At 31.7% G+C, this 26,174-nt stretch overlaps 1 protein-coding gene across 1 annotated transcript; it reads right to left on the reverse strand.

Annotated features, from left to right (window-relative positions):
• Positions 1 to 268: 268 nt before the first annotated feature.
• LOC110848385 (homeotic protein Sex combs reduced) lies at positions 269 to 26,174 on the reverse strand. The gene is made up of 4 exons (XM_022095588.2): positions 24,494 to 26,174; positions 2,452 to 2,454; positions 1,389 to 1,654; positions 269 to 532 (listed from the first exon to the last, which is right to left on the reverse strand). Exons 1-4 carry the CDS (start codon positions 25,170 to 25,172, stop codon positions 458 to 460), a joined length of 1,023 nt encoding a protein of 340 aa, XP_021951280.1. The 5' UTR covers positions 25,173 to 26,174; the 3' UTR covers positions 269 to 457.

The following is a 26,174-nucleotide window of genomic DNA, read 5'->3' on the forward strand; positions in this document are numbered from 1 at the left end:
CTAACTAATTAACGAGATATTACATATCATAAAAAAATGCGAGATCAAATTTTGCGCGTTTTTACGAGTATTCAATTTACATAATTAGGTAATCCTTAAAATAAAATACTCTCTCCAAAACAAATTACGTATTTAAATGAGGATCAAGGTCTTCATGATATTTTTTTTTTCAAAAAATCGACAAAAAAAATCAATCAATTTGCCGCTTTGAGTATTTTGTGGAAGGTTGGGAAATCTTTTTTCTAAAGTGTGGTAGGAATTTCGAAAAGAAATTTTTTTCGAAAATTCTGTAGACACTTTAGAAATTTTGCTGTTGTGGTTGTTGGAAGTCTTCATACTGTGGTTGCTGTTGTTGTTGGTGGTGGTGTTGCTGTTGTTGTTGTTGAGCGACGACTTGTTGTTGGAGCGCGGCGGCGGCTGCGGCGAAATTGTAGTCGGAACAGGGCATTCCTAACCCTCATCCTTTCATGTCCCCCAAATGGCCGAGGTGGTGTGGGTGGTGGTGGTGAGCGGCGGCCAGGGCGGCCATGTGCTAAAAAAATAAGTAAAATATTTTAGGTTTTTAATTACAAATTTTGGAAATATTTTGAATGAGTTTTTGGTGATTTTTTAAACGTTTTACACAAAAACGGGTGTAGGGCATTTTTACATTTTTGCTTGAAATACAATTTTCATCTGGGAACAGAACAGGGTATCAGTAGTATTACTGCATGCAAATTTTCGCAATGTTTTTAGTAAACCTTTTGAACTTGAAATTTTGGCAATATGTTTAGATAATTTTTGAACTTGTATTTTTTCAAATTTGAAAATAAAAAAACTTTTATTCGTAATACACGTTTGTAATTTGTAAATAAAGTGTTGCATTTTTTGCATTTTTATACAAATTTTAGCAGTGTTTTTTAGCGAATTTTTGAACTTGTAGGTTTTCAAATTTGAAAATAAGAAACGTTTATAATGTGTTTCTGAAACTTTTCATATAAGTATAAATTATATGGCAATGCATTTATCTTGAGTTAAATTTAAATAGTTTATTAGAGGCCTAATTTGTTGTGGCTTTAAAAGCAACCAAAATTTATAAAGCCATGTTTTAGGAATTTTAACGGTTTTGTTTGCAATAGTTTTAGAAATTTTGGTAATTTTTGATGCATTTTAAAATTCGAACTCAGGCTCAATTGGTACGATAAATTACGATGTGTATAATTTCGCAATTTTTAAATGCCGTTTGATACACAGTTTGAAAGCATTTTTGAATTTATATCTAATTTTGATCAGTTTTTAATTGAAATTTGAATGCACACGTGCTTCAAAGTAGAAAAAAACTATATACTGCCACAGTTTGTTGTATTCCAAATTCAAAAATTTTCGCCAAATTTTACCCCCCAACTGACCTGCATGTGGTGGGGCGGCCCCATGCCGTGATGGTGCGGAAGGGCATTCATTGTGGCCATTTTGTGCTCCTTTTTCCACTTCATGCGTCGATTTTGGAACCAGATTTTGATTTGTCGTTCTGTGAGACAGAGCGCGTGCGCGATTTCGATGCGGCGCCGGCGCGTGAGGTAGCGGTTGAAGTGAAACTCCTTCTCCAACTCGAGCGTCTGGTAGCGCGTGTAGGACGTCCGTTGACGTTTCGTCTCTCCGTTCGCGTTTACTGTACCTGAAAATTTGTTAAAAAAATCGTCAATATTTTCAGTTTTAGGGGGGTTCGAAATTAAAAAAAAAAATTGTCCACAACTTTGTAAACTTAATTAAAAAACTCCGCTTGAGCGCTGAAACATTTTTCTTTCCCCTAAAAAATTACACGAAATTTGCTGGGTTTTTTTAAATTTCGCAGCAAAATTATTAAAATTTTCCTTCTTTAAGAAATATTTTCAGATTATCAAACAATTTACTTCACGTCAACAAAACGCACTGTAAACTTTGTAAGATTAGTTTTACGTGCGCAGACTATTTTTACCTGAGTATAAATTACTCCAAAAATTATAAAAAAAACGTTTACAAATTCTAGTAACTTATATTAATTTAAATTTATAAAGGTGAATTTTTTGATTTTTTTTAATTTGAGACGCAAAATTTGCATTCGTAAAATTGTCTGTAAAATTTCCAAGCCTGAGAAACAAAATAATTTTACCTCGACAGAGACATATCTAAATTACTCCAAATAATTGGGTAAAAAAATCGTTTCGCGAAATCTCATAATTTAAATTCATAAAAAAAATGTTTAGATTTTTTTTCTCTAGATTTAAAACGCAACATTTACATTTACAGCAAGCTTTTTGGAAACCCCATAAAATTATCAAGTTTCCAAAAAAATGTTGTTGTTGTTGATGATTGTTGAAATAAATTTAATAACCTAGCTTGGAATAAAATCTTTTAATCTTATATTGTATTCTAAATATTACAAAGTTACAAAATCGGCGTGAGTGTTGTCCATTTTTTAAAAATTTGACTTACTTCCTATATCCAGCCATCAAATAATTAAGGAGAACAAATTCCATATTTGTTTAATTATTGAGTAAAAGTGAGGAATTGATTGATTATCAATTTATTTTTTCCATCCAGGTTGACGTGATGAACATGAAAATAACAGAGAACAAAGAAAAACACAAATTAGTTCATTTTTTCCTTATTTAAAACATGCTTCATAAAAAATTCAGAGTTTTTAATTTTGTAATTCTCATTTATTTAGAACCCAAAATCTTTCGCTTCATTTTTTAACTTCATTTTTCAACTTTATTTCCATTTTTAACACAAAATTCTGGTATTTTTTTAAAGAAAAATCTAATTTTTCATTTTCAAATTTTATTTCATTTGGAACATAAAATTCCAATTTATATTTTCATTCCAATTTCATTTCCATTTTTAATACAAAATTCTAGTTTTTCGTTTTCAATATTTTCATGAAAAGTATAAACGGTTCATTTTTTAAGTTTTCTACCTTAGTTCTGATCAAATCCAAATTAAAAAATACTTTTAAAAGTATTCAACTAATTTTCATTAAAAAAAACTTTTATATTTCCACTTTCAATAATTCTCCTAAAAACCTATACATTTTAGTTTGAAAACAAAATCCGCATGAATTTGTCTCATGTTTTCCAAGGTATGTATAAATTCCCGAGTAATAAATTAGACTAAATTGGCATCGATTTCCTGGGGATAAGAATGCACGAAATTATTACAGCATTTTTTTCACCACGTTTTACTCGGAGCCACTTTCGTAATAATCCATTCTTGTGAATCAGGCTGAACAAATGACACGACGTGTTGGTGACAGGTGACGAGCACCTTTTCAATTCTGACGCTCTCTTAATAATCAAATCAACTGTTTGGTAACACTTTGACACCGATAATAGGATCAAAATATAAATTTCTTGCTAAAATAATATTCAAAGATTGTTCGGTTGGGTATAGGATTGTTAGAAATATTGTTACCATTTGTGGTAACAGTTTGTTACCGGTTTAGTAACAAGTTTTACTTTTTAACTTTGACGCCCATAATAGGAAATTAATTTAAATTTTCTGGTAGAAAAAAAAATATTTCAAGGTGAATAGGGCTGACGGGAATTGTTAAAAAATAGGTTTTATTATTACCATTTGAGACCTTTATAATAGTTTGTTACTGGTTTAGTAACAATTTTACTTTTATTTAGTAACACTTCGAAGCCGATAATAGGAAACAAACTTAAATTCGCTGTAAAAAAAATTTTCAGATAGGAAATTTACCATTATCATTCTGCATGGTATCACGACTATATGATGGGAACGTCATAGTTTGACCACAATTTACCAAATTGGTAACGAGAACCCGGTAAAAAAATATAGTGCAAAATTAGACCTACATGTTACTCTATTACCAAAAAGTAAGTAAAATTTATATACCAGTCAGGTAATAAAATTTACCACCGGTAAAAAACATTCTCGGTAACCCGTAATAAAAATTGAATTTCTCAGTAAAACAGGTTTACCAAATTCTCATATTATTTAGAGTGTCCCATTTCAACTTGCATTCGTTCCCTTGTATCGATTTGCATCACCTTTTAGCTTTTTCCAGGGGGTGACGAGAACGCGAAAGTGACGAGTGTAGCGAAGTGACAATAATTTCCCCAGCAAGGCCACCCTCAAAACCAAAATGTGAAAAATATCAATATCTCCTCCTCACTCCTCAGAGAAAATTAATTCAACGTAATAAACGATTAGACAAACATTCTTCAAAAACGGGTTAGGCGTATTCATGTCAATGTTTCTTTTCATTTAAAAAACTAGCAACTCTTCGTAAAAAAATTATTATTCATTCACAAAAAACAATTCACTAACAAGTAAGTTAATGAGTTAATGAGGCAATTCATGAAGGCCTTGGAAACTTTGTAAACTTTGTATAATAATTTTACTAAATTTTACAAAATTGCTTTTGATCTTAACAAAATTAAAATATAAGATTTTAGAGGATAAGATTTGGGAGCTTATTTTCTTCAGAAATATTTGTTAAATTTTGGAAAGGTTTATAACTTTACGGGCTTTAAAAAGTTACAAATGACTGCGTTAATTGCCTCAATATTCGTCAATTTACAAGAGAGCTAAAGTCTTTTGGCAAAATTAAAAAAATTAATACCTTTTTTATTTTACATGAAATCATCTAATTTTAAAAAAATAGTTCGTTTTTGTACATAGATCGTATTTTTTCCAAATCTTAAAACAACAAATCCAGGTAATTCTTTAAAATTGTGTTACCTGAATGAAATGTAAAAATGGATTAAAGCATTTGTAAAAATTTTTATTTGGGTTCGAACGTTGACTAAAGTTTTGCAGGGTAATGTTCATGAATTTCGATATTTGTGTATCTTTTGATAACCAAAATTAATTTATTTTAGGCTAAATCAACATTTTTTTTTACACAAAATCAACTTACGTACTTTGCATTTTTCCAAAATTTGAAATTTTTATCTGGGGTCGAATTTTAGATTTTTTTTCGTGATCTTAACTATTTTTGCATTTCGAGTCAAGCGTTCCTCGTTTTGAGAGTAGACATCACCCAAATCAACTTAATTTGAAGAAATTGTGTTTATATACACCTCAAAATATTTAAAAATCCCCAATTTCAACGATTCATCAAATTCGGATTATTATTATTAGTAAAATTGGATTAGTATTTTTTTAACACCACAATCAAGACTATCTGTTATTCAACTTAAAACATTAAAATTCTCAGAAATTTTTGTCTGGCGTGGGATCTAGACTTTTTTCATTGTTTTAAATATTTTTGAAGTTTTGAATCTTTCAAACTTAGGAATTTTTTTCTCTCATTATTTTCACATCGCTCAATTTATACGTAACATCACTCCATTAATTTAAGCAAATGAAACATTTAGTAACCTGTTCTTAAATTAAAGCATATCAAAATTTTTACAAATTTGTATCTGGTGTCGGATTCAGATTTTTATGAATTTAAGTTTTTTTGCATCTCGAGTCGTTATTTCGAGTGCAATTGTTTTGATACCACAATTTGGAGAGGGCTTGAAGAGCTCCGTAACCTATTATCGACTTAAAAAGTATCAGAATTTTCTTAAATTTTTCGCTGGCGTCGATCCAGATTTTTTTTGTGATATTGAAATTTTGTGCGTATTTTAAAATTCAATTATTTTCTCCTCATTTTCACATGTCTCAATTTATTTATATGCAAAACCACCGATTTCAGTGAACGAAAAACATAATGACCTGTTCGCAACTTAAAGTGTATCAAAATTTTGGCAAATTTTTATTTGGCGTTGGATTTAGATTTGTTTTATCGTGATCATGAATATTCTTTTACATCTTTCAGTCTTTAAAAGTTCAATTCTTTGTCCACCATTTTCATATTTATTAATTTATTTATAAGTAAAACCACTGATATAAAAAACCATGCAATGATGAACTACTCAATGACCTATGCTCAACTTAAAACGTGGCAAAAATTCTACAAATTTTTATCTGGCTTCGGATTTAGATGTTTTTTCGTAATCTTAAATAATTTTTTTGCACCTTTTAAAATTCAATTTGTTGCCCCTCGTTTTCACATCTCTCAATTTGTTTATATGTGAAACCACCGATTTCATTAAGCAAAAATATTAATGACCTACCTATTCTCAACCTAAAGCATATCAAAATGTTGTCAAATTTTTATCCGGCGTCGGATTAAGATTTTCTTTTATTTTGAGCTTAAATGAATATTTCTGCATTTTTGAGTCTTTATTCAAGTGTTCCTCGTTTTGAGAATTGCCAGAAGCTAAATGACCTGTTCTTAACTTAAAACGTATCAAAATTGTTGCAAATTTTTATCCGGCGTTGGATTTAGATTTTTTTTATCGTGATCTTAAATATTTATTTTGCATGTTTGAGTTTATTCAAGTGTTCCTCGTTTCCCGACTTGATAGACATGACCATGGCACGACCCCCACGACCAGAACCACCACCACTTCATCCTTCGAGGAAAAGGAAGGGATCGCTTTTTAGTTGACAGCACCCGAATTTCAATCCACTGACAGGAAAAGTGCACCGGTCTCTATACGCGTATTTCTCCACTACCCGGGCATTATTATTATTATTGCTACCCTGCCTTCCTCCACATGCATCGTCTCTTCTTCCAAGTAACGAAAGAACCAAACCAGTAGGATGACACGCTTAAAAATTTTGTGCATAATTCTGGTATTTTTTTACCAAAATTTTTTTACCAAATTTTTTTTTACCAAGATGAATTTATGCTGTTACCAATTTGTGCGTCATTTTTGGCACGATTCTATGAAAAACTAAGGCAATTCAGGCATTCATTTGTAACTTTTTCAAAATAAATAGACGCCCTTGATCTGAGCAAGTTTTCAAAAATTTGGAAGCTAATTTTCCTCATAAATGCTTATAAAAAGTTTGGAAAAGTTTACAAAATTTACGGATTTTACAATGTTTCCAAGGCCTACGTGCATTGGCTCAATGAGGTAAAAAATTCAGAATAATTTGACAGGGTTTTACGCCAATAAATTTAATCGAGATAAATGAAATTAAGCAATAAATACGACTGTGGGTAGATAGGATTTCTGAGAAAAATGGAGAAGAAATTGGCAATTTTGTTTTCAAAATAGATTGTTTTGTAGTAGCAAAAAGTTTGCAATTATCAAAGTACGAAGAGTTACACTTATCTTAAAATTCATGAAATTGAAAATTTTCATTTAAAGAGATAGACAGACTAGGAGTAGAGTGAGATTTAAAATCTATGCCATATCAAATTGTCCGTCATCCTATAGCATCTTAAATCATCACCAAAATCGTGAAAATCAACATATTTTTAGTCATTTCTCGCCTCTGGGAATTTATTTTAAAATTCTGGACGACAAATTTACCGTCAGTGAGCTGATTGATAGAAGGGCTGTAAGTTTTTTTAAACCCAGTTTCGATTTTCGATAAGTTCCCATTTTTCTAAAGACTTTTCAAAATTGGTATCCCCTCCTTCAAAAGCTGCTAAAATCTTGAGTGCACATTTTTTTAAATTAGCAACTCCTTGTTCTACAAATTTGTCGTATAGAATTTTAAAATAAATTCGCAGGACAAAGAAATGATTAACATTGTGTTGATTTTCACGATTTTTGTTATTAGTCATCCAGTCCTACGTTAAGGTGGAATAGGATGACGATTTGATGTGGCATAGATTTTAAATCTCACTCTACCCCGATTCAATCTCTTTAAATGCAAAATTTCTAAAATGATATAAATTTCCCCAATTTTTCGATAAATCCAACTTTTCATATTAGATAATTTGAGCTAGAGTTGCAACTGATTTGTCCGTTTTTTCCGTACATTTGAATATATTCTGGCGAATCAATCAATTGAGGAGGAATAACTCCGTCATAGATTTTAAATCTCACTCTACCCCGATTAAATCTGATTAAGTGCAAATTTCTAAAATTTCCCGAATTTTCAGACAAATACATCTTTTCAAACTGTAATGCAAGATTACGAAAAGTGGTTGATTTTTGAGTGTGTCTGGTTTGGTGGTGGTATGTAAAGGAGGAGGTTGGTTTTGGTGGGTTGATGAGGGACAGGAAAGGAAGTCTCATTTTTCACCCGGGTGACTGACAACCACACAATGTCCCCGTCTCTAAAATGTCCGTTCTCTTCTCTCCTCATGCCTCCTCCTCCAACGCAGAAAAGAAACACTTTACTCTCTACAACCAGAGTCTAAAATGAAAATGAAACTCAAACAATGCATCATCCCATCGAAACGAAACCCACAAAAATTCAAATAACAGACTGCACAAATATCCTAAATTTCTGAGCAGAATTTGAAAAAGTTATCCTCAAAGGTTCTAGATAGAATTTTCAAAACGTAATTTTTTCGCACTTTTCAGGGTTAAATTTGCAAAAATTCCTCGTCCACAGTAAAATCTAAAGTGAAAATGAAACTCAAACAATGCGCATCATCCCATCGAAACTTACAAAAATTCAAAAAACCGTCGGCAAAATTTCTAGACAGAATTTGCAAAAATTCCTTAAATTTCCGGCTGGAAACTTTATCCGGAAAGTTTCCCATATTTTGAGCTGAATTTGCAAAAAAATACACACCAACGTCCTCACCCTCATCCACACTAAAGTCTAAAATGGAAATGTAACTTATGCATCATCTCATCGAAACAATGCATCATTAAGATCAATCAATCTCAAAGATATGCTAAATTTCTGTGCCAAAGTTCTTAAATTTTTAGCCGGAAAAAGTTTCGCAAATTCTAGAATTTCCACTAATTTACCCACTAAATACATCATCATCATCTAAACATCCGAGCAAAATCTACTTAAAGGACTAAAGAAGAAATTCAAACCTATTTCAATCACCTTAACCCATTTTGCAAATTATACAAAGACCAACAAACGACGTAAAACTCGTCCAATTTTTGCTTTGTATTATAATCTGACGTAGTGTGGTCTAATCTAATAAAAATTTTGACACCTTTATAAAAAAAATCGTTACAAAAACGGAAGAATACATTTTTCAAAGTCCAGATTTTGAGTCCTTGTGTCTACTTAAGAGCACCGATTTTACAATCTTAAAAAAAATCCGTTTAATTACAGTAAGCTAAAGTAGCTAAACTTTTTGGAATAAAATTTTGGAAAAATACGCTATAAATTTTACAATGAGGCAATTTACGCAGTCCTTGGTAACTTTGTAAAATCCTTCCGTTTTGTACCACAATTTTACAAACTTATAATATAAAGAGACGCCCTTGATCTGACTAAGTTTACAAAAATTTGTGAGCTAATTTTCCTCCGAAACATTTGTAAAATTTTGTAAAAGTTTGTAAGTTTACGGAATTTACAATGTTACCAAGGCCTGTGTGAATTACCTAATTTGAAAAACTTATCGAATATTTCCGAAAATTTTATTTAATTCTAACCCACGATTAAAATTAATGTATCAAAATTTCTAAGAAAAAAATTCCCCGCAAAAAAAAGACAGCCAAAACTTTGCACAAATTCCCTCCTGGCATCTTCCTTAAGCAAACACATTATCGATTCTTGTTCGACTGGGGAACATTTATTTTTATTTGTGGATGGAATCATAAGGCGAGGTTTACAAAGTTGCTGCGTAAGTGACGGGAGCAGAAGCGAAGTTTTAGTTGAGAGAGACGTTCTTCAAAAAAGAATTGGACGGACTGTCGGACAGGCTGTCAGTTGATTTTTGAATCCTGAAATGAAAATGACGTGACAGCAGGACAAGAAAAAAATGGAATTTTACTCCTCCGCCCAATTTTACGGGGATGACTCCTCCCTCCATCCAAACATAAATATCTTCTTAACCCTTACACATTGCATGAAGATAAGATGACGAAAATATGCATGTATTTTTTTCTACATTGTATTTTACCAGTGGTAAAATTTTACCGAGATTACCGGTAACTGGTTGGTAATGGTTTTGTAGAAATAATACGTAAAATTGAAAGCTATGCGTACAAATTGCGTAACCTTTCTAAAATTTGTGACATATAAATATTTAAAATGTGGTAATAAAATGTGGTAATTCGTACTATTGGTAAAATTTACCAAAATCGGTAAACTTTGAGTAACAATTTTGTTGTACCATGAATTCAAACTTATTCTGATCTTTTTAACGATTTTTTTCACATTTTATATATGTTGTAATAACAGAAATATTTGTAAAACTGGTAATAAAATTAAAAACGTGGTCATAAAATATTACCACTATTGGTAAAATTTAACAAAGTTGGTAAAATCTCGCTAACAATTATGTACCGAACTTTTTTTAGTCAATTTCTTTCATATTTTAAAAAATGCTGCTGCGGTAACTAAAGTATTTATTTACAAAATTGGTAATAATATTTTTCCTCCGGTGGTATTTTACCAGGGGTAAAATTAAAATTGGTAATAATTTCTTTACCAGACAAAATTTCTTAGAGTGTACAAATCAACCGATATATGAATAAAACTTAATCCTCCTCCGAATTTTTGTGTAAAGAAATTTTCAACAATTTTTGATCTCTGGTAGCCCAAAAAAATGCCGACTTTTCTTTACATAACGAGATAACATGATAATTAGGAGGCCAAAAAAAGAGACGGATTGTCAGATTGATACAACTGCGCATCCTTTGATTTCTTCATTGTCAATTGCATCGTAATCTTATACGTATAAAAAAAAACAAATATAAAATATGCTCAGTTCAAAATTTTATTCAATTTACGCAGTTCCATTCTTAGTAGCTTTATAAAATCTGGAAAAAGTTGGGTACCAATTTACAAATACGTATATAATCTTTGGAACTTTTCCAATTCTACTAAATGCGCAATTCACTCCGATATTTGTAAACTATGCGGCAATTCACGCAGTCATAGGTAACTTGTAAAATGAATTACAAAAATAATTTGACAAACTTATACAAAATAAAGAGACGCTCTTACTCTGAGTAAGTTTTCAAAAATTTGTGAGCTAATTTGCCTCTAAAATATTTATTAACTTTTGTAAAAGTTTGTAGGTTTACAGATTTTTAAGTTTACGGATTTTACAAAGAACTGCGTGAATTGCATGTAAATTGCATAAGTTTTCAAACTTATGCATGTTTTTTTTTGCTAGCTAATTGGAATACTTTTTTAGGGCATTTATACAGTTTGCAAAGTAATCTTACAATGCTTAATTTAGTAATAGTTCCAGTCAACCTGTTAGTAATTTCATTTAGGGAATTTTATACAGCTACACTTTTGGCGTTACAATTTCACAACCTGATATTTTTTAAATGCAAAAACGCATAAAAATCGGTGTCTTTGGGATAATTAATTTTACACAGTTTACAAAGTTCACGAAAATATTTATCTATTACTCCGATGGAGGAATCGCATCTCGTATTTATATCGTTTTGGCATTTAAAATCTTGAAAATTTACACCTTTGCCGTTACAATTTCTCAAGTTGAACTTTTCAATTACAAAAATAGCTTCAATTGTTGTGATAAATTTCAGAAAATTTTATCTATCTACGACTCCAGATGATGAACCTATTTACTATCTTACTTTATTAAAAAATTTCAAAATTTTTACATTTGGCGTTACGATTTCGCAATTATTTATAGATTTTGTTAGGCAGGATAAGACAGAAGATGATATAAAATTGGGATAATTTTGCAAAATTTCCACAGTTTCTGAAAAATCCTTGCAAGTATAGTATAGATTTAAATGTTCTGTATCTGGGGATTTATAACCTGCACAATTTCCCAACTTGAATCTTCAATCACAAACGGTATCAATCGGTAAATTTTGCTAATCAATTTCGCAAAATTTTATCGACTTTACAGGACTATGGCACTTGTTTCTTATTTCAGGCCAGTAAAAATCTTCAAGAACTGCGAATTTGGCGTTTTACAATTCGCCATTTGAGTTTTTATCAGTGGATAAATGATCTTGTGTCAATTAGTTGTAGATTTTGCGAGGTTTGACAAAACGGAAAATGACGTAAAATTGGATAATTTTGCAGAATTTACCCAGTTTCTAAAAAGTTTATGAACACAACGAGGTCCAACCCATTTGTTTAAAATGTTTGGTAATTTAAAATTTTGAAAAATTTATAATCTCGCAAATTGATTTTTTAAGTGCAAAACTGTATCAATCAGTAAATTGTGGTAATCAATTTCACAAAATGTTCTACATTTCGAAAATCATACGCATCTATTTATTATCAATAAATAATATCTTTTTGCAAATTGCACATTTGGCGTTACAATTCGAGAATTTTGATTTTTTATCTGTATGTAAATTATTTTGTGTTAATTAGTCAATTTTATAACCCACTTTGCAAAAATCGCTGATTTTTTCATTAGTTTTTTTTAAATTATGTAAGCTTCCAGATTTTCAAGTGTTTATGATGAATTTTGCCACAAAATATTATCCGGAAATCTCCATTTTTTTCCAGAATTTTTACTGCATTATTATAAATATGTCAACAAAGGTTTTGACCTTCAATCCGTTATAATCGTGTTATTGAATCGGAGAGGAAATTAAATTCAGACTGTCAAAATTGAGTGACTCGTGCTTCCCAGGAAAAAATTGGCAACAGGTGAACCATCCCATTTTTTAGATGTTATTTATTCAAATTAATGAATACGATTGAATCGATTTTTTCCAGGATGTGCAATTCCTCGTTGACTCGTTTTTTTACGCAGTTTGCAATCTCTCACGTGAGTTATGGCATTCTCAAATTTGTAAACGTTGAGGCATTTCACGCCGTCCTTGGTCATATCCATAAATTTTGAAAACTAATTTTGCAAACCTTTCCAAAATAAGTAAATTTCGCAAACTTTCAACTTTTCAGAAATATTTTTTAGAAAAAATTACGGACAAATTTTCGTAAACTTGTTCGAGGTCTCTAAATTTTGAAAAGGTTTGAAAATTAGTTTTCAAAATTAAGAGACGTCCTTGATTATGAAGAAGTTTACAAAAATTTGCCCGCAATTTTTTGCTAAAAAATATTTCTAAAAGGTTGTAAGTTTGCAAAGATTTGCTTATTTTACGAAGTTACCAAGGATTAGCAAATTGCAAATTCTTACACGCATTCATTGGTACTTGACGCGGATATCTTCCAAAATAATTTTGTAACATGTTTGTCTTCCGTATCGCATTTTAGGCGTCGAAACGAGTCAAATCGAGCAGTCAAATCCATATAAGTTTTGTAAAATAACTTTTACAAAATAAAAAAAAACTGATTTTAGTTATTTTGCAAAAATTTGGGAGCTAATTTTCCTCAGAAATATGAGTAAAATTCGATATAAGTTTGTAAGTTTAAAGAATTTACGGATTTTACAAAGTGGCCAAGGCCTGCATGAATTGTCTCATTAATTGTACACCTGTGTAATTTTTGGAAATATTATGAAACTTAGTCCGAAACTAATCCGAAAATTTAGAAATGAGCGAATCTTATTATAATTCGGTTTCGTAAAAGCTTAAAAAATTACATTTGTCGCGTAATTGTACAAATTTTGTGGAAAAACCTGAGAGGCCAAAAAAAACATGCGGATTTTAAGTACCCCACAAATTTGTAATTTTACAAATTTTCTCCCCCGAAAATTTCCTAACTTTCTACTTTTTCCAAATCAATTTCTCCCCTTTTAAATCCATCTAATTTTGCCAAGTTTACAATTTCCCACGTGAAGACGGTCCTCCGCGTTTATAAAAAGACCATAATTTATCCCTCCCTTCGTGGTGACAATAAAGCCGAAAAGCCAGTAGGAAGGAACATGACGGAATTTGCTTATCCAGGCATTGTCGTCGAGCTTGTTGTCATCTCGGGAGATCAGGGCTGGCCAAAATACTTGGTTAATTTACACAATTCTTCCTAGGGTTTGGATTTCCAAGTACAAACAAAAAGTATCTACGTGAATTTTGTGAAGACATTATCGCCACAAAAATATTGAACCAATTGACATAGTCTTTTTGAAACTTTATAAAATCCGTAAATATTTAGAATTCGGGTAAAAAATTAACAATTTAAGGGAAAATATTCTATAAATATAGCTTTAAAAAATTTCAAGCTTCGACGTTCTTAAATCAAATCTTGTAAACGTTGGCGACTAATTTAGTGTTTAGATAGATTTGATATTTGACATGATATGTATATGCATATTCACGTAGTGTTTGTTAACTTTGTAAAATCCGTGCGTTTCGTGGCATAATTTTACAACCTTTTACAAAATAAAGAAACGCCCTTGATCCGAGCGAGTTTACAAAAATTGGGGGCTAATTTTCCTACGAAATATGAGTAAATTTTTTTTAGTTTACGTAATTTACAATGTAACAAAGGCCTGTACGAATTGCCGCATTAATTTTACGTCGTTGTAACCTTTGCAATTTGTGGAAAGATTGTAAGATTTGGTTGCACTGATACTTACATTTCGTAACATTGAAAAATGGGTTTCCCTTAAATCTTTTTGTAATTTGTTAAAATTTCATAAAATTTGAAAGACTTAATTTGTCGCGAAATATGTACAAATTTAAAATTTTGTAAAAGTTTGTAAGGTTACAGAATTTGATTTTACAAAGTTACCAAGGCCTGCGTGAATTGCCTGAGTTCGTTCTTCCAAAGTATTTTGGGGCTGCCTGTGGGAGATGAGATTCGGGCTGAGGAAGGGATGGAAATATTCATGAGATGTGTGTCCCGGCCCTAAATTTGTTTTGTTTGAGCACCACCGGCATTCAATGAACTCGACGAAAACAAGACGAACAAAGTCAACGGTGACAGTCACCAAGTCGCTTAAAAAAGAACCTACTATTATCCGCACGCTTAAAAATTCGGTAACAAAAATTATGATTTTTGCCCGTAGAATTTAGTAGTATAACTTAAGAAAGGCTTAAAATTTTGCTAATTAATTTTGTGTGCGTAACAAGTTTCAAATTCTCGCGGTCACTAGCACCACTAAATTTAAATCTTTACCTAATTAATTTTGTGGCTAATTTGAATATCGCGGCATAATCGGTTCCATACTTTCAACAGTGTTCCCAGAAATTTGAATTTTTTGCAAAATAAGAACTACCAAATTTTGGTAACATCTAATCCCATAGTTTTTACCGGTTCGGTAACTATACATAATCTTGTGGTAAAAAAAGGGCAAACTAAAATTTCGCGAGGGAATTTGTATCAAAATTAATTTTGTAATGGGTTCCTTAAATGTGTCGTACCGTGTTTGGTAATTTTTTACCATAAAATTTGAATTTAGCGGTTATTTCCAAATTTTACCAATTTACCACTACCAAATCATAAGAATCATCTCTAACCATATTTCATTATTGATTTATTTTCCGTAAAAAAACTCAAATTTAAATTTACCCGTAACAAATTTTATTTCCCTCTTAAAATCCAAATTTATTCCAGGATTGTTAAGAGTGCATCTTTATTATTGAAATTCGTCCCGAGCCTGACATGACAGACAGGACGGAGAAGAGAAGATGAGAGACGGACAAAAAAATTCACTCGATGGATGCCCATTTAGTTGACAGGCAGGGAAACGCAGTAGCCAATATTAAAACATTATTTGTTTTCAAATTCGAAAAAATAACATTTCTCGGAAACGTGGAAATATTCACAAATTTTGAAAAACAATAATCGATCCCAATCTATTTTATAAATTAAATTTGTCGACAATATACATAATAACAGTTTTTGGTATTAACTTTAAAACTGCGGGTGGAATTACTTTGTTTTTTCCAGGTCTCCTCGGAAACGTCAAATGTGCAAATAAACATTTCCAAATTTAGGAAGTTACAAAGAAAATAATTGATGATAATTTATTTTATACATTTGTTAATCGCAAAATTCTTTAAAATACATATGTCAAATTTGAAAAAAGTAAGAAACCTTGGTGTTTCTCGGAAACGCTGAAATATTCACAAATTTAAGATTTTTTTACATACATAATTGATGGAAGCCAAGATTTTTTCCCTTATTATAATCGCATACTAATTTTCTGGATAAAAATTTTAAAAAAAGAGTTGTACCTCGTCCGTATTACGTCTGGTTTTATAAACTGGAAAAAATTGTGTTAAATTATTTCAACCAATTAATTAACCAGTTACAAAAAAAATTGGCAGAATTTTTCAACTAAAAACTCAACTTGAGAAATTATTACGTCAAATGTGCAATTTTTTATGAGATCAAATAAGTAATAACTAAAAACAGATCTGAATTCACAGCCCGGCTAAAATAATTCATTCCAAAATCATCCCAATAAAATAAGCACTAAAATTTGCACTTTTTTAATACAAAAAAAGCATTGCAATATTTATTTCCAGCTGAAACGATGTAGTGCCAAAAATTAAATTTTTGTACATTCTATAACGTAGAAAAACGCTAGTTAGATAGCTTAATTCGCGTTGTTTATGTTACTGTGTAAACTATGTAATTGCTAAAATTGCGATATATATAAATAACTACTAAAAATATTAAGCCATACTTTTCAGACCATTTATACTCTCAAGCTGTTGATGTCCTCACAATTTAATTGCCAAGTTTATAAAGATTTTCGTTAAGTTTTTCTTCAAAATAAAATTACAATTTGTTGCCAAATTCGGATTTTTATTTATTTTTAAATATTGCAAAATTATAATTAAGTTCATCAATTTCTATACAATTTCGGTAGCTAATATTTCTGGGTAAACTGTATACATTTTCTTGTAAAAATACGAATAATTACTACAAAAATCCGTACAAAATTCATCCCGTTTACTAGTTTACGAAAAAAATTTACGTGCCAAATTTACACTGTATTTTCATTACATAATAATTACTCATTGTTTATCTAACTCTTTATTTTTTTCCAAAACCCAGAGAATCAGCTTCCCTCGCGGTTGGGAAAGTCCAGAAGACTAAATTTCGAGTCAAAACAACATCTCATTCATTTCGCTGTACATAAATAAATACACCAAATTTTACACAGTTTGCGACACATCTGTCTCACTTCATTTTTCTGCTCACGAGCGAAGAGTCAACCGACCAAAGCAGAACAGAAATGGCTCAAAATCCATTAACCAAATCCAAAACCACCTGGACTTTTACGTCGTAAATATATTAAGCAAAATGCAGGAAATCAGTGTAAAATGTGTTCAGTTTTCAAACCTCCCAGGGTGACAAGTTCTTCAAAATGTGTGCACGCTAACTTTGTAAACTTTGCAAAAAAAATTGACTAGAAAAATTAGTTTGTTATTTAATCAAAAAATTCAAAGTCGTCACTAAAATTAATATGAATTTGTCCAATTTATAACCCTTATTAAAAAATTTGACAAAACGTTAAGATTTTTAGCCAATATTTACCCCTACTTCGTAAACTTTGCATTAGCGTGTTTTTCGAGAATTTGTAAAATTATGGGTTAAAAATTATATTTCCTAAACTTACTAATTTGTATTATTCATGTGTAATAAAACATTCATGGACAATGCTACAAATCTGCAAAATGTTGGAAACAAAGTCATTTTGTACGCTAATTTTTAATGGTGTGGAAATTATTCATATTTGCAATTTAAAATTAACATGTTGCAAATTTAATGTAAGTATGTTCTTCTCCTTGCAAAACTGTAATATTCTGGAGGTACGCAAATTTAGTAGGTAACATTACTAACCTAAATATTTATATTTATACAAAACTACTGGGAACTTTACAAATTGATGAAGTTTACACACATAAATTGGTAATACATTTTTGCAAATTTTCATTTACAAAAATTCGCCGTCATTAAAAAAAATAATTTTAATACACAAACTGTCACTTATTAAACCAGATTATTCAAACTTGTAAAGTTCTTCGTCATTCGTACTGTTTACATAACTTGTTTAAATCAAATATCAAGTTCAACCTGTTTAAATCAAATTGGTCACAAAATCATAAAGTTTTGGCTAATTTTTGTCTAGAAAATTTTCACCATTTTCGTCTCCATTACAGAAAAGTACGTCCCACCCAAAACCAAATGTTGGCTACCAAACAGTGCATCCATTTCACTTCCAACAAATCATCCTTGTCACCTACACAATTGTTCTGCAATTTTTCTAAAGTTTACAAAATTCACATCCACAACTTCTTCAATTAAATCAAACAAAGCTAATAATTAAGTTGGTCAATCAATATTTGTGGATAATCATAAATTTTGGCTAATTTTCAAATCGTATTTTCATCACTTATAATGGAACAAGAAAATTACGCCTTAAGGTGGACGCAGACGCATGAAGGCTATCAAAAAGTGCATATACATTCCCATCCTCTCCCTTAAATGCAAAAAGGTCAATTTTTTTGTAACCTTCACAATTTTTCTGTCATTTTTCTAAAATTTACAAAATTTACATGCCCAACTTTAATAAAATTTGGTCACAAAATCAGAATTTTTGCTAACTTTCCTCTAAAAAACTATCAAATTATCGCTATTACTATTTTCGTCACTTATAATGCAGCAAGAAAATTATGCCGAAAAGTGGATGGATGCATGATGGCTACCAAAAGTGCATCCATTACAGATTTCCATTCCACAAACTAGTTCTGGTTGACTAGTCGCAGTCGGTGGGATCTCTGGGAAAAGCCCAGTTCCACACAGTCGCTCATTCATTCCCAAAAACTTCTCGTGTTTCCCCGTCCCTCTCTCTGACCAACAAAAATGTGTCATTTTTTTCCTACCCTACTCATCATCTTTAGGCCTACGCACGTCAAAAAAGGGGTAAAATTTCCTCCTCGAAAACAGTCTTTTTTGTTGGGAAAATTCTTTAAAAAGCTTCAAAATTTCCAGAAAAAAATCATCATCCAGTTTTCTTCAATTTTCTCCATTTTAGACAAATAAAAATTGCATCTTTTCTGGTCAAAGTTCTTCAAAAAGCTTTAAAATTTCAAGAAAAAAATCTGCATACATTTTGCCTCAATTTTCTCCACCTTAGACAAGAAACAGGCTCTTTTCTTACCAAATTTCTTTAAAAATCTTCAAAATTCTGATCAAAATTTTGAATTTTACAGAAGACAAAGCCTTCATTCTTCCCAAAATTATTGTAAAAAAGCTTCAAACTTCCCATGAAAATCTGCACCCATTTTGCTTAAATTTTCTCCATTTTACACAAAACAAAGTCTTATTCATTCATTCAAAAGATTCGATTTTAAAAAACTTCAAAAATTCCCAAGTTTTACTTTCCAATACAAAAATCTTCATCCCTTAAACCTTCTTGTTTTTCCTCCCCCACACGAAATCCTGCCCTTGGACAACAAACAAGTCAAGATCATGGGTTGTTCTTCTCAAAGACGAGTTTTCCCGACTTATTTGTTCCTTGAGAGGAAACATGTGACAAAAAGAGCCATAAAATCTCCAAGGTTGACTAACACCAAGATTTACGACCCCTACACATACGCACAAATTATGTCCTCTCCTCTCCTCCACCAAATAATGCCCTCCTCTCAACTCCACGAGGACTGAGACCAATTTTATCACCGGTTTTATTATTATTATTATGATGTAAAAGCACATGTTCTGCGACACTTTATTTTCACATAACTCATTCACTCCCGGGTTTGTAATGTAGTAAACGTTGTTGTAAAATCAGGGACAAAGTTGATTACAAAAATTTAATCAATTTTAACCCAGTTTTAACAATATTTTGGTTCTCCCTCGCACAATATAGCAAAAGTACATGTTTTTCAGTCCTTGGCAAAATTCGTAAATTTACAAACTTTTTCATAACGTGGTAAACGTTGTATGTAAAATCAGGGAATTTTTTTTATTACAAATAATAAATTTTAAATTAACCCATTGATGTGATTCACGCAGGCCTTTGTAACTTTATAAAATCCGTAAATTCAGCAAACTTACAAACTTTTTTGCAGATATTTCTGTGGAAAATTAATTAGCTTCCAAATTTTATAAACTGCCTCAGATCAAGGGCGTCTCTTTATTATGTAAAATTATTTTACAAAACGCACTGATTTTACGAAGTTACCAATGACTGCGTGAATTTAATTGTCATTATGGTACAATTTGCTAAACAAGATCTTATCGTACAACTTTGTACTCGAGATATTCAGGACAAATTGCGTAAACTATTTTAACTTTTGACCTCACAAACTTGTAAATATTTCGCGTCTGTGTCAATTTTTAAAGTCTTACCAATATAAAATGCTTATCAAGATTTGCCGATGATGTCAAATATTTTTCAAATCTTATCATTATCTTTTTACTTAATCAAATCCCCATGTTTTTCTTCACATATTTAACAACTTGGACTAAATTTGTCACAAAATTGTAAATATTTCACGACATTTTCATTTTTTAAAGTTTTAACGAAGATAATTCGTAACAAAGGTGTAATACTTGTTTTCAACTAATTTCTAATCAAATTTTGTAAATATTTCCTAAATTTGAAAAATTTCTCTCGTATACGTATTTTCTCCATGCACAAAAAAATCAGCCCTTTTGTACATTACACTATAACCAATATTAAACACAATTTAGTAATTGTCATAATTTTACAATGAGCATTTAAAAAGTTTCTCAACATTCCCCAAACCCAATTTATGAAGGTTACGCGTCTACATATATTTTAATCACGAAGCGCATTTTGGTTACAAGAATTGTGACTTTCTTTAAATCGAATCCATGTCTTTCTTAAGCCAGCTTTTTTCTCTCTCGGAACAAATTTGAAATTTTTTTGATAATATTTTCTTTCAAAAAATTTAAGACAGATGTTTAATTTAAAATTAAATCCTACGTTTCTGGTTAGTTACAGTTTCTCAAAACTCCCCTCAACTCTTATTTGAACAACATCGCGTTACGCGTCAACATTTTATTACACTAATAATTTCTTAAACTTGTACATATTTCGCGACAACCTTAATTTTTCAAAGTTTTTCACAAAAAGAAGTTTGTAGCAAGATGCTTTTACACCTTCGTCACTTTGTATGAACTGATTTAAGTCAAAATTTTTCAATGTACCCAAATAAATTACAAAGATTACAAATATTGAGGCAATTAACGCAAATCTTTGATAAATTTGCAAATTCGTACGTTTTGTAAAATAATTTTACAAACTTTTCCAAACTAAAGAGACGCCCTTGATCTGAACAAGTTTACAAAAATTTGGGAGCTAATTTTCTTTCGAAATATTTCTAAAATTTTGTAAAAGTTTGTAAATTTACGGGTTTTACAAAGTTACCAAGACCTGCGTGAATTGCCACATTATTTCACCTGTAATATAAAATTCACTAGTTTTTCTTTCTATATCTCTTTTAAATCAGATTTTTCGATAAATTATTCGCCAATTTTTAGCATATGTTTCGCGACACTATTAATTTTTCAGACTTTTACGCAAAATAAAAAATTGAATTAGATCTCATCATAAGTATGTACAGCGTCATTGTTGTTCGTTTCGATTAATTTTTCAATATTCCCGAAAATTACGAAAGTTCCCAGTACGCATTTTCATCTTAATAACTTTACAACTTGATAATTTTTCTCTTAATTATTTTTTCCCTTTGATCAAACCCACATGTTTTTTTGTTTTTTTCATCGGATGATTTTCCCAACTTGAGATTCTCTCACAACAAATTGCCTATTTTTAAATCATTTCCATGTCGCGTCCCACCCAACCAAAAATAACCCGGTTCCGGTTCTCTCGCACTCTTTCTGTCGCGATGAGATGGGAAACTTTTCGCGACACGAAATGTAGTGCAGTTTATAAAAAATCGAGATGCAAATCTCTAATCTGTGTGATTCTCTCGTACATATATCAATCCTCATTTCGCATGTGGTGTGGTGTGCTGCTGCTTTTTCGGTGTTTCTTCTCGGGCTAATTGATTTATTATAGCGGAGGAGATAGGTACACACAAAACATGCCGGCATTTTATGAGTGTGACATCATAATGTGCAGAGGGCGGTTGTTTATTCAATTTTTTAAAAATTAAATGGTCAAACTTCATAATATTTTCACATATTTTCACACGTTTTCTCAGATATTATTGGCAATTTCATTTGCAAAATTTATTTGCATGTTTTATTTGAAGTTTTTTGAAAATTTGATGACGATCGATGGTCAAATTTTGTGGGTGTGTCCTCTAACGCGCAAAAATTTCAAAATATTTTCACATATTGTTTCATATTTCTAGGTTTCAGACTTATAAATAATTCAGGTATAATTTTAAAAATATGTACATTTTTTGCATATGTTTTTAAAAATATGCATATGATTTGTAAATATTTCAACTGTGAGACGAAATTATTTTTGAGCAAAGCAATTAGATCAAAAAAAAATTCAGAAGATTGAAAAGATAAGAAAATATCTAGAAATTTTGTGAAATTTCGTAGTTTTTTGTGTTTTCGTTCGTGTTTGGTAAATATTTTGGCGTTTTCTTTCGTAAATATTTAATACATAGTTCAGTGATTTTTCGTAAATACATATCCACCCTGTGATCATAATATATTACGACATAAGTAACTTGTGCCCTCCTGTAATAAATACTTGTGCCGAGTTTTATCACCTTTTTTACACCCATTGTTTTGTTCTACTCGGAGTAAATCTTGTCTTAAGTGGACAATAGTGGACTAAATCATTTACGATGTTTGTGCGATGAGTTGAGAACGATCAACAAGTAAAGTTTTAATTAATTAAGAAAAATAAATAAAAAATAATTCATCAGAGGGTTTTGTAGCACGTTCAATTTCGCAAGTTTTCTCCGTTTTTACTAATTTTCGAAAAGATTACGAAAGAAAATCAGGATTTTTTAAGTATTAATTAGAGTTAAGTTTAGAGTTATTAGTTTCAAGTTTGACAGAAAAAATGCATTGCAATAATTATGGAAAATATTGTTTGTAACATAAATTTCGTAAATTTATCCTGTTTACAAAGATTATGAAGGAAATCATGTTACAAAACTGGAAAGCATGTAGATTTGAACAGATTCTATCTGGAACCTGAATTTCCTTCGTAATCTTTCCAACCTGGTGGATACATAGATAAATCATTTATACAGAAACTAAAAGCATAATTTAGACCAAATTTACACAGATTTCTAGGTATTCAGGAGATTCACGCTATCGTTGGAAACTTTGTATAATCGGTCGGTAAGTTTTACAAATTAATTTTATAAACTTCAACAAATATAAAAACGGTCTTCCTGTTAGTATGTTTACACAAATTTTTAAAGCTAATTTTCCTCAGAAATACTTCGTAAAAGTCTGTAAGTTTACGGAATTTACGGATTTTACAAAGTTACTAAAGACCACGTGAATTTATAACACGTAGATCATATAAATTTGTAAATTGTTGCAAAATTTTTATCCAGACACTTAAAACGCATAAATTCGTTCATACAAACATTTATAAAATTACGAAAAATTGTCGAAAAACTCTGTCAACAAGATTTTGTCTACCACAAATTTTGTCTTCAAATAAACTTTCCAGAATTTTGCGCACTTCACAAATTCCACGTCAATACCCTCGCCCACCAAATATTTACAAACATCCAATACAACGAACTATTCAAAATATCATGTTATTCAGTCGTGAAGACACAATTTCTACTCAATCTTATCAATTCCTTCTGCGTAAATGCATTTTGATGGATGCGATTTTAAATCTGTTCTTATGACATTTGTTGTTGATCTGAATTGTAAAAATGTGTCAAAATCTGACCTCACATTTGTGAATAACAAATAATTGATATCAAATAATTGAAATCGGATCGTTTCCAGCTATCTCACACAGTGTGATTTGTCTTCAACCTGGTTTTGCTGCGTTTTTAATTCCATGAAGCTAATTTCCCCAAATCCATCTAACTAGTTTAATTTACATCTTAAATTTATGTTAAAACTATTAACGGATTTAATGTGAAACAATTTTTATTGGAAAATAAAAGTTTGGAAAATCTCGATTTTCTCCATAATTTTTAACACCAAAGTTACAATTAACACAAAAAAGTACTTTCAAAATTCAAAATTTTCCATGACTCTTTTCTAAATCAGATTTAAATTTTCACCAATTTCCCCTCTTAAAAATACAAATTTTCCTAAATCCTGTAAATTTTCGTTAAATCTACAATTTTCACAAACGTTTTAACACTTCATGGTCAAAATTTTCTTCCACTCGTAAAACTACAAATTTTCCTAAATTCTCTGAAAGTTCCACCTCTAATTTTCCTCAACCACTTTTTAAACTTTGTCCAATTTAAAAAATTCGAACTTCTACAAATAAGACGTGCACAAATTCGTCTAAAAAATTTTCATTCCACTCTCAGAAATACGAATTTTCTTACATAATCTCTAATATCTCTCCACAATTCCACCTCAAATTTTTCCCATGACTGCATAACACTTTAAATTCTTCCAAAAATCCACCTTTCAACAAGTAAAAGACACAAATTCCTCTCGTTTTCTCAACAACTTTCACCCGAATTTGAAACCCGTACCCCCAATAAACCAAATTTTATATTTTAAAAATCCCCTTAAAAAACGAACAAACTATATTTTATTTCCTTACTTTGGCCTAGATGCACCCTCTTCATCCATGGATAGATCTGTGGAGGATTCCCCTTCGACCCTCCACTCCCCCCTCCCCCTCCTCCCCCTCCACCCTGCGGACTCGTCGCGGAATTCGAGGAAGAATTATTATTCGACTGAGAATTGACTTTTCCTCCTCCGCCCGCGATCGGACTTCGATGCGGCGTGGAACACGAACTCCCCCCCGAACTTGCGCCCGATCCGGTTGTCAAATCTTGTGGGGACGCCAAACTCGCTTCTTGCAGGGGGCCGCCGCCGACACCGCCCACATTCTGATTTTGGGTGCCCGGCAAGTTGTTATTATTCACGGGTCCGCTCGCATATTTACAGGACGCCGCCGCACCCAACGGACTGACCACCCCGCTGCGGAAATCCACCCCGTTCATCACTGGGGGAGATACGGTACCCCCACTTCCCCCGTAATAATTTCCCCCGGGACCGGGACCTGGGGGAATTTGGGGGGAGTAACAGTTCGAATATCCAGTCCCGCCATTTCCTCCCCCGCCCCCGCCGTAATATTCGGCGGCAGCGGCGACAGAGGGGTCAAGGATGGGGCCCCCGCCGCGGGGATTGCCCGGGTTTCCAGTACCCCCGCCACCAACCCCGCCGGAAGTGTTGTAACAGGCGGCGAGAGAGTTTACGAATTGGTAGGAGCTCATGATTTTTGAGTTTTTTGAAAAAACGCACTTTATGTTTCTGAGGGAAGTTAAAATTGTGGGGGAAACATTATCATCCCCGAAAAGACCGGGTAGGAAAGGTATCCGGGTAGTAGAATAGTGGGTACAATCCGGGTATTATTATTTCTCCCCGAAGAGATGAGACGACTTTCTTCGCATGGTAGCCACAAAATTCACCCAATTTCCGGACTTTCTCTCTCCACCGGAGAAATGTAATCGCATCTAGGTTACCTTCTCTCCGTGGGTGGGAGGCAGGGTGGATAACACGTTATCTTTTGTTTCACACACTTTTATTTATCGGTATGTAAACATTCTTTTGGAGAAAATTATGTAGATTTTACGACGCATTTAAAAATACGAGGCATGTTTTCACCCAGTTTTTTCTTAATTTTTCTTGAAAAACCTTGTCCTCGTTTTCTTAAAGTGATTTTCACCCCTTCAAAACTCAAACTTTCACCGTTTTTGAGAAACTGAGGAGAATCTCACTTTTGGGGCACTTTGAGAAAATTTCAACTTTCTCTCAATTTCTTTGTCTCAAAACAAACTTTCTTAATTATCAATCCTTTCTTTAACAATCAGCAATATTTCCGAAAATTCTTCACCACCAAGTTCAACAAACTTGTTCAAAATATCAAATTTCTTTCGAAATTAACTCTCTTTCGTAACTATTTTACAAGTCCACTCCACAAAAACGTTACAATATTTTACTCTTCGTCTCACTTTTTTAACTTTTAACTTTTTTACCAAATCCAAAATTTCCCAAAAACTGAAACTCAACAATTTCACTCTTATCTTATCTAACTTTCTTCTCTTATTTCATTTTCCATAAAAATTCTCACTCTGTATTTTTTAACCTCGAATTGAAATCTATCTGCATCCACCACGTAATGCCAGAGTTGTTCTCGGAATGAGGCAATGTGGCAAGTGGAGTTGGATTATGTAGTGAAAGAAGACCAACCAACCGACCGACTATATTTGCCTCAA

The sequence above is a fragment of the Folsomia candida genome, unplaced genomic scaffold (genome assembly GCF_002217175.1).
Source record: "Folsomia candida strain VU population unplaced genomic scaffold, ASM221717v1 Fcan01_Sc004, whole genome shotgun sequence".
In the NCBI taxonomy this organism is placed as follows: Eukaryota; Metazoa; Arthropoda; class Collembola; order Entomobryomorpha; family Isotomidae; genus Folsomia; species Folsomia candida.